At 29.3% G+C, this 9979-nt stretch overlaps 1 protein-coding gene across 1 annotated transcript; it reads left to right on the forward strand.

The window, feature by feature from the left end:
- Positions 1 to 4306: 4306 nt before the first annotated feature.
- LOC104234536 (beta-amyrin 28-monooxygenase-like) lies at positions 4307 to 7284 on the forward strand. Its single transcript, XM_009788110.1, has 3 exons — positions 4307 to 5252; positions 5967 to 6154; positions 6914 to 7284. The coding sequence occupies exons 1-3, from the start codon at positions 4307 to 4309 to the stop codon at positions 7214 to 7216; spliced, it is 1437 nt and encodes a 478-aa protein (XP_009786412.1). The 3' UTR covers positions 7217 to 7284.
- Positions 7285 to 9979: the final 2695 nt, after the last annotated feature.

The raw sequence follows: 9979 nt of genomic DNA on the forward strand, positions 1-9979 counted from the left end.
ACCCAACATACATTGTGATGGAGATCACGATAATGAGAGTGAGGTTTCTTTTAATTGAATCTAAATATGTTCTTGATCGTAGGATTATTAATTTGGACATTCATAATCCGGTTAGATCAATATATATGTGATCGTTTTTATGAGATAAAGATTACTTGATATCATTAATTAAATTACATATATAGATGACGCATATAGAGATATGATCATCGAACCGACTCATTGAATAATTCCTAATGGTTAGAATTATCATAAACTGTCAATAGGATATTTTCTTGAAAAATGTGATGTAAGAGTTTCCTTTGACCTGAGATCGTCATAGTAATTGACAAGTTTTTAATTGTGTTTTGATACTAGACATATATGGCTCTATGACGATAATTGAAAGGATATTGGGTACAATTAAATACTTGTAGAATTAGGTACTGATCAAATTCTTGAGAGTAAATTGTATACTTCATTATATCAAGTTGCTAAGGAGTATTGCTAGACACCACTCTTGATTAGTATATTGATGTGGTCAATTTACTACCTGCTTAGTATTGAACCTATGAAGTCGCACACTAACGAGTGTCTTGATCTTTGCTAAAGGATTAATTACTTTATTATTTGATAATTAAATTAAAGAATTTGATTAGTCAAATAAATTTAGTTATTAGTCCAAATAAAATATTATTATATTTTTTGCTAGCACAAAGAATAAAATTAGTATTGTGAACAAATTAAGTTTTCTATTTGGGATATAAAATTAAATTATTTCTCTTGGTTGAAATATATATGTAATATATATAATATCAATTAATATTAATTTATTCTTAGCAATTTGTAATTGGAGATAAAAGTCCATGAATGGACTTGTGGGAAAAGTAATCCAATTTGGACTTGGACTTAACATGAACGTCCACAAAGGACGCGTTTGACAACTTCAATAGGAAATTGGAATTGGACTTTATGGACAGTCTTTTGCGGTAGTAATTCTTAAGAAGAATTACTATTACAAGAAAGTTATTTCTTGTTTTGCTACTTTTGAGTTGGAATTTTTTAGAAAAATTTCAGCACAATATTTTCATTCAATATGTTAGTAGGTTTCATTGATCAAAGAGTTGATAGCAAAAATTAGTCTCGGTGTGTATACGCATAAAATCTTCGCACTATCGAAGAATTTTTGAAACGAGACTCTCTCTCTCTCCTGGCTACGTCTTAGATTCGATCTTTAACATGTAAATAAATTTTAAACACGAAAAAAACTTTCTAGAATTGTTATTGTATAGTCAATCTTATTGATGAAGCTTGAAGCCTAGACTAGCTAGGAAGTTGCAGTATTTGAATTCCTATCTTAGTTAGATTAATTGTAGATATTTTAGGAGTTGTAGCCTTATAAGCGATGGCGAAGCCGGAAAATTCAATAATTAATTTTTTGCAAAGTGTGTTATTCAAAGCGTTTAAAGTCTATTTTTTATTAATGAAAGTAGAAGTAATAATTTTATCTTATACAAAGTATATTTGGCCATTCTTTGTCATATATAGATTTGCCTCTACTTGTAAGGGTGATTGTTGATAAGTTTTTGCCTGCTTATTTTGCTTTCTCTTTTGAGCTGTAAATACTTCTAGTTGGTAATAAAAAATTTAATTACCAAAAAATATTAAATTTAAGAAGATATGCTGCGTATTTTAGACAAACACTTTTATCATCAAGATTAAATTTTTCCTTACGGTGCATATAAAAATTTTAAAAGACAAATAATATAATTTTATCCCGTTTAAAGCAATAGATAATTAATAGCATGTGGGACTAAAAAATTGATTAAATGAACTGGTCTCGGGATTCAACCTCTGTTTTAAAAGGCAGAATTGGGGCTCGCCCTGGGGCGAAGCACTCGTAAAACGCCCTTGGACTTATGTGTGGTGCTTAGTTCCGTGAGATTTACGTCTCGGACGTCGCCCAACGCCCAGTGTACTAAGCTTGCCTAATAGAACTTTATGCAAATATGTGTAACTAACCTTGTAAATCCTCAAATTTTCTTAATAAATCGTTGACTATTCAAAATTATTTTTTTTCTTAATCATAAATCATTAGTTGAGAGTATTTTATGCCATAATTAAAATAAAAATTATTGCGCATTATCCACTAAGACTGCTATGATAGTAAATTTTAAATAAATCTTTCATTTAGAAAGTATTTATTTATTTACTTTTGTTATGTCTTTATTATATAATAGTTCATAATTTTTTTTATAATTATTTTTCTAACTATTATTTTTTCACGTTTACGAGATACAATACTTATTAATTTAATAGCTCGGTATTAGCTAGCGCAACTATTTACAAATAATTAATTATCATGGTATAGTTTAGTGAATTATGTGTCACTTTATTAACTTGTTGAAATTTAAATTGTGAATTATATTTTTATATAAATTCTCTTTAATATGCTTTCAAATAGAAAGCATATTAAATAAAAGGAGTATATTTAAAAAAATATCAAATTATAATATCGAAATTCTTTCAAGATTCATTACTCATTAAGAGATACATATAAGATTTCGTATCGAATACATTACTTTTGATGTTTGAGTTGTAACGTTGTTGCAGCTAATTTGCATATTATGATATATGTCATACTTTTCGTATTAATCATAGTCGAATTATAATTTATAAGTATTTTAAATAGATTAGTTGTTATAATTTTGTGATTTTAATGTAATTTTTATAACTATTTTTTATTTTATATCTTAGAATTCTTGAAACTAGTAAAATTTAAAGATATGTGGGACTTACTCCCCATGTCTTAGGGCTTACGCCTCGCCTCGTCAGAGGTAAAACGCCTTGCCTCACGTCCCCGCCTTTCAAAACATTGGATTCAACAAGTTACTACTACCATTTAACGTATCAACAACGCGATATTTAATTTTTGCCTTCACCAACACACGGTACTCCAAAGGTAAAATATCAAGTGTTTGAAGAAATCAATATCTCAAGAAAAGTTTACTCACTATTCGTCGTGATTTTCAAAAATGGTTGTCTCAAATTATTTGTCATTTTAGAAAATCAAGACTAAATTAATTACTTTTTTCCTATATAACCTTTAATATTAATTGTTCTTGAAGACTTCATATACCTCAATTATGAATAAATATTAAATGAATAGAAATTATATCTTAAAATATAAATAAGGGTAAAATACTAAAAAAAGGCGTGTAAAAAAGAAACACGACTGATAATTTGAGAAGGATGCAGTATTATTAACTAGACAGCAATATGTCTCCTCCTACGTTCTTGGTTGAAGAAATTATAAAAACAAAAGTATTTTGGTGCACAAGATATACCCGCATCACGTAAGGCTCGGGGAAGGACCACAACTTAAGGGGTTATAATGCATACTGCCTACTCCGATGAGAGAATCAATGATTAATTCAATAGATTGAACCTATGATTTATAAATCTTACGGAGACAACTTTAATGCTGCTCCAAAGCTCTCATTCCAATCGAAGAATGTATAATTTAGGAAATTTAGATGAGAAAAAATTGTACAAATTTGTATTGGGATTGAGTTTATGTACATTGGCGAAATACATTTTTTATACTATATATTTTTAACATCCATATGTGACGGAGCCTAAAATTCAACTTCTAACGTTTAGAACAAGAAATGAAGAATCAGTCAACTTTCCACCCGGTGAATTTTCTTTTTCCTCACGCTGAATTTGGAATGCTGCGGTGTAGTATTATATATTGGAAAATTTGAGATTTTAGTCCCTCAAATGTCAACAAATTATGATTTTGGTCCTTGTGATATCTTGATTAAAAATATTTAACCTTCAATTAATTGAAATGTGCCACTATTTATCAATCTATTTTTTTTAATCTTCACAACTTTACAAATCGTTACACATAATTACGATGTCTATCGGAAACAACATTTCTGTTTTTATAGGATAGGGGTAAGGCTGCGTACACACTACCCTCCCCAGACTTTACGTATGAGAATAAGCTGCGTTTGTTGTTGTTTTTGTCGTCGTTACACATAATCACGATGTGTTATATTGAGTAGAGTATGTATTATTACTCCATATTTGCGGGTAATGCAGTTCTAAAAATAGTCTAATATAACATATTTCCTACATAAAAGGACCAAAAACACACATTTCTATTAATTGAAGGTTAATTGTGCTTAATCATATATAACAAGGACTGAAATTAAAATTTATTATAACAGAGGGACCAAGAATGCTATTGTCCCTTATATATATGGTAGAGTGATATGTCCTATTTACAATCTTGCATATTATTTATTTGATACACAAAATGGAACTTTTTCTCCTCTCTTTTGCAATAACACTTGCTATTATCATCAATTTTTTGTTCAAATATTTCTTTGCCAAACCTAAAGAAAAAATCCCTTTAGCTCCAGGGACTTTTGGTTGGCCAATTATTGGAGAAACAATCCAATTCCTTATATCACTTTACTATGGATTAGTCCATGAATTTGTTCAAAAAAGAACCAACAAATACAATTCCAATGTCTTTAAAACCTCATTACTTGGCCAAAATGTGGCTGTATTTTCAGGTCCAGCAGCTAATAAATTCATATTTACCAATGGAAATAAACTTCTTATTGGTTATAGACCTCCTTCTGTCCAAAAACTATTCCCTTCTACATCATTTGTACCTATAGAACATGACACAAAAAGAGCACAAAATGTCATTAGCTATTTTCTTAACTCAAAAAATGTTGATAAACTTATTAGTACTATGGACAATATGTCACATTTTCACTTGGAAAATCATTGGAAAGGTAAAAATGAAGTGATTGTGTATGATTTAGTGAAGTTATTCACTTTCTCCCTTTCTATCAGAGCATTTACGGGGATCGAAGATTCAGATAAAATCTTGAATTTTTACGAGAAATTCAAGATTTTTACGCAAGGTCTTTTGGCAATGGACATAAATTTTCCTGGCACAACATTTTACAAAGCAATGAAAGCTGGGATTGAATTAAGGAAAGAAATGAAGGCTATTATTGAACAAAGAAGAGAAGAATTGCTAGAAAATCCAAATTTTCCAAAGGTTGATGTGTTAACTCAATTGTTAGATGAACAAGATGGAGATGGAAAGTATATGACTGAAGTTGAAATAAGTGATAAGGTTTTTGGATTTATTATTGGTAGTTATGATACTACTGCTACAACTATTACTTTGACTATGAAATACCTTCAAGAGAAGCCTCAGTTCTTCAATGAAATAATAGAAGGTACTTCTTTTTTTTCGAATTCAATTTATTATATTCGTATTATTAAGATTTTATGTTCAAAGCACTGATAATATAAAAATATTTACACATCAGGTCATCCGATTATGTATTTAGTTACCGGTAAATCTACATGATGATCATAAGCATTAATTGGTTAAAGTACATTGATCGTGTAAAAAATCTACACTGTTATAGTGAATATAAGTCAATTAAACCTTATTACTTAGAGTAAAGTACTTAGGGTCATAAGAATGAAGTTCTATCAAGGCCCATTCTTTAGATTGTTTGTCCAACTATATACAAGTCATCTATGGGATAACTTTATTAAAAGAAAAACACTTCCAAAAGGTCAGTCCGGTGCACGAAGTATCCTGCATTCACGCAGGGTCCGGGGAAGGGTCGCACCCCAAGGGATGTGATGTAGGCAGTCTATCCTGATGTAAGCATCAGTGGCTGATTCCACTACTCGAATCAGGGACCTATAGGTCACACTTAGACCACTTTACCGTTGCTCCAAGGCTCCCCTTAAAAAAAAGAAAAACTTCCATTTCCACAAAATATTATCTAATGTTACTAAAAGGATTTGTTCTCTTTGTCATGACAAATGAAAAGGAGATTCTTAGTATTTTGCTGCCTCATATATATCACACTAGTATTCTCAAAATGTTCTACTTAACTATTATGCTAAATATTTGGAAACTTAAAATGAGACAGAGCAAAATGAGATATCAAGGCAGATGAAGCCAAGGAAAGTGCTATGTTGGGATGATATTCAGAAAATGAGGAAAACTTGGAGCTTTGTGAATGAAGTGTTAAGAAACAAACCAGTTGTTCAAGGCATTTTCAGAGAAGCCATAGAGGATATTACTTATGAAGACTTTGTCATACCGAAAGGATGGAAGGTACTTTTTCTTTTACGTGCATCCGGTATCTAGTACATGCATTAGGGCCTGACTAATAAATTCGTATTTGTACCGTAAATCCCACGTTAAGAGGTAAAACACTCTCTAACAAACCTTTGTTGGAAGTCATTAATTGGATTTTGACTTTTTCATGTAAATAGATAGTCTTCCAAAATGTTAAGCAAAATGATAACTCCAAAAGTTAACTCATAGTCAAATGATTTAACTTATATGTATTCATAATGTAAATCGTAAAGAATGTTACACTACATCCGTGTAGTAATATTAGAGCACGTTTGGCCATAAAAAAAATCTCTTTTTTCCCCAAACATTTTCACATTTTTTCGGAATCAGTTTTTGGCAATGAAAATTTCAAATTTCACTTGAAGATGAATTTCATAACTTTTCGAAAATTTGAAAAACTCTTAAAAGTTATTTTTCAAAATTTTCACTTCAAATCACTCACAAAATTCAAAAACAGCTCCAAATTTTGTATTCATGTCCTAACACAACTATAAGTTTCAAAGACCATTTTGATCACTTGAAAAAAAAAATCATTTTTTCTCAAAATTTCACAATTCTTATGTCCAAACGCCCATTTAATATGTTGTAATTATGTAACCTACCTTATAGTAATACTTATTACGCATTAATTGTTAGATAAATGTTCAACACTAAATATAATGTGATGAGTACTAAAATGTTAAATCTCATTTCATCTATTATTATTTGCTTATAAGTATGCTGCAAAATTTGCAGATATATTTGAGTTTTGGAGCAACACAGAAGAATGATGAATATTTTCCAAACCCTAACAAGTTTGATCCTTCAATATTTGAAGGAAAAGGAGAGCTAGTTCCTTATACATCTGTTCCTTTTGGTGGAGGACATAGAATGTGTCCTGGAAAAGAATTTGCAAGATTATTGATTCTTGTTTTCCTTCATAATTTACTTAAAAATTTTAGGTGGAAAGCTAAGGTTCCTTCAGAAAAGATATTGTACCCTTTTTTCCTACTTGCCATCCCAACAGATGGATATCCTGTTAACCTTTATAATGTGTAAGCTCTATTCCTTATTTTTTTATTTTTTTTATATACAATTATTATGTGAAAGGATATATTGTAACCCAAGCTAAGATTGTACATCTTATTATTATAATATATACTATAAAAAACTGTGAAAAACATAGAATTACAGTGACTGTGAGTTATAAGTGACAATGTGGTGAAAATAGCACGGGCTAGCCAGCTTTTGGACTGGTAATTGAAAAATAGCCAGTGTTTGCAAAGTTATTGAAAAATAGCCATTATTTTGCTGCAACACAGAAAGTTCTAGCATAATATACTAGAGATTGATGCACTTGTGTATGAACTCCTAGTATATTATGTTGGACCAGTATATTATGTTGGAACCCCAGTATATTATGCTGGAACTCCAGTATATTATGCTGGAAGTTCACAGTTAAAAAATTCGAATTCCAGTATATTTTGCTGGAATATTTTTCGAATTTTGAACATTATTTTAGTTTAGATTTATCTTTACATAAAAAGTGGCTAAAATTCTATTACATTTGAAACTGTGATTATTTTTCAATTACCGCTTGTAAATCTGGCTATTTTTAAACTTCACCCGACAATGTGTTATCAATTTGTCCAAATGAATTCATATTTGTTTGCAGGCTTAACTTTTTTAGTCTAAACTCTAAAACAGAATATGTAAAAATTACACCAAGTAGCCACTCTAAATGGCTATTATTTAGGAATTAACCAATGTGTCTTGAAATCAGTTTTTCAGTTCAATTTTTTGGGACATATATAGCCAGAATTATCCTGAAATTAAAATTTTTAGTTCAAATTTTCAGGGCAAAATAAATATTGACTAATCCTTAAATAGCAGCTCTAAGAATAGATGTCTGTGCACTTCTCCCAAAGAAGATTTATGCCAAGGGTTAACCTGTGGGCTCTATGAATGGGCTGGATAAGCTGGGCTAATCTCCAGGCCCATTAACAAACATATTAATTTGGGATGTAAGCATATTTCAAGGTCTTGGACTGTAGAGTGGTTAACATTTGCCATAACACAATATACTAAATATGTTCTTTTTATAACAGCTTTCGATTGACCATTCAAACAATTGAAAATGATATAAGACCAAGCATACATTTTGGGTTTGCGTCTCACCGTCACCAATTTCACGTGTCTTCGTCCAAAATAGTTTGACTTCATATAAAAAAAACATCTCGAAAACCTAAAATAACTAAATAAAAATATCTATTTTTTAATTGTTTAAACTTTTACATTACATGAATAAATAATAATCAGCATATTTGTGGAGTCCATTACTCAAATAGTCACTCAACTATCCCAAATTATCTGCTAAAGTCATTTTTCTTTCGTTTGTAATAACAAAGTCACTTAACTATGCCTATTATCACTCATAATGTCACTCAACAAGATTTTCCAAATTTTTGATTGTCAAATACCTATTTTACCCTTTAAATTATCAATTTCTTAACTTTTTAAATATTATATTTTTTTTCTTTTTAATCTACATTGTGGACTTACCTATAGAATAAATATATTTTATTTATAAAATAAAAAATTAATTTTCAGGTCATATAATGACGGAATAATAATATAATTGAGCATAATTTTTAAGAATATATAATGTATATTATAAAAATAGCTTTATTTAAATAATTATTTTTATATTACGTGCATGGAATATATATTTTACAATCTTTATTTTCTCTCGTTCTCAATTGTGTAAATAAATTTTTGAATTTTTATTTTTAATACTAAAATTATTAGGAACAAATTATTCTAATTAATATTTTTACTATGCTCATTATTTTGCTATTCCAACATTATATATGCTTAAATACTTTTTATGTTTTAATTTATAAATAAAATTTATTTATTCTATAGGTAAGTCCATAATCTAAATTAAAAAGGAAAAATTATAATATTAAAAAGTTAAAAAAATAAAAAGAATATAAATATTTATAATTTCGAGGGTAAAATAGGTATTTGGCAATCCAAAATTTGAAAAACCTAATTGAGTGACCTTCTGAGTTCTATAGGCATAGTTAAGTGACTTTGTTGTTGCAAACAAAAGAAAAATAACTTTAGTAGATATTTTGAGATAGTTAAGTGATTATTTGAGTAATGGACTCCAAATTTGTGTGTAAAATTCATAGGGAAAAGAAAGGTGAAATCATACCTCCAAATTAATTTTTTTTTTTAAAAACTCCAAATTTGTCTAAAGTTTGATATTGTTTACACATACATCCTTACGTATCATTCTCATGAGCCATGTGACTCATGAGTACCCTTTATTTCTCTTGGGTTGGATTCAATCATGGATTTGAGACACGAGATTTGATTCAATTGGTAAATTGGTGATAGTGGCGTGCGCAAATTTTTTTATAAACGGTGTCAATATTTAAAGAAATAAATAAATGAATAAATTATTATTACGACAAGCGATGTTATTTTTATATTTAACCCAATATTTTTATTTTATTTATTATTTATTCTTATAATTTACAAAAAATAATTCGACGAAACGATGGCACGTGACACTGCTTTAAACAAGGTGCCTACGCCCCTAATCGGAGAGTATATGACTTCTTGGTAATCAATAAAATTTCGTTCTTTATTATCTCCATAATGTTTAAACAAATGTTTTAAATTATAAACATAGTTGAAACGGAAAAGGGTCATATATGCAAGTGAGCTATGCGAATTAGGACAGATATGTCTGTCGTTAATAGCTTGGCACATATATGCACAATTCGTCCAATACTTGGTCATTCATGCCCT

Source organism: Nicotiana sylvestris, chromosome 11 (assembly GCF_000393655.2).
Source record: "Nicotiana sylvestris chromosome 11, ASM39365v2, whole genome shotgun sequence".
Lineage (NCBI taxonomy): Eukaryota > Viridiplantae > Streptophyta > Magnoliopsida > Solanales > Solanaceae > Nicotiana > Nicotiana sylvestris.

Coding starts and splice junctions, on each gene's coding strand:
- LOC104234536 (XM_009788110.1), top strand. CDS start 4,307: ATGGAACTTTTTCTCCTCTCTTTTGCAATAACACTTGCTATTATCATC. Junction 5,253..5,966: donor CTTCAATGAAATAATAGAAG/GTACTTCTTTTT, acceptor AAAATGAGACAG/AGCAAAATGAGATATCAAGG. Junction 6,155..6,913: donor TCATACCGAAAGGATGGAAG/GTACTTTTTCTT, acceptor CAAAATTTGCAG/ATATATTTGAGTTTTGGAGC.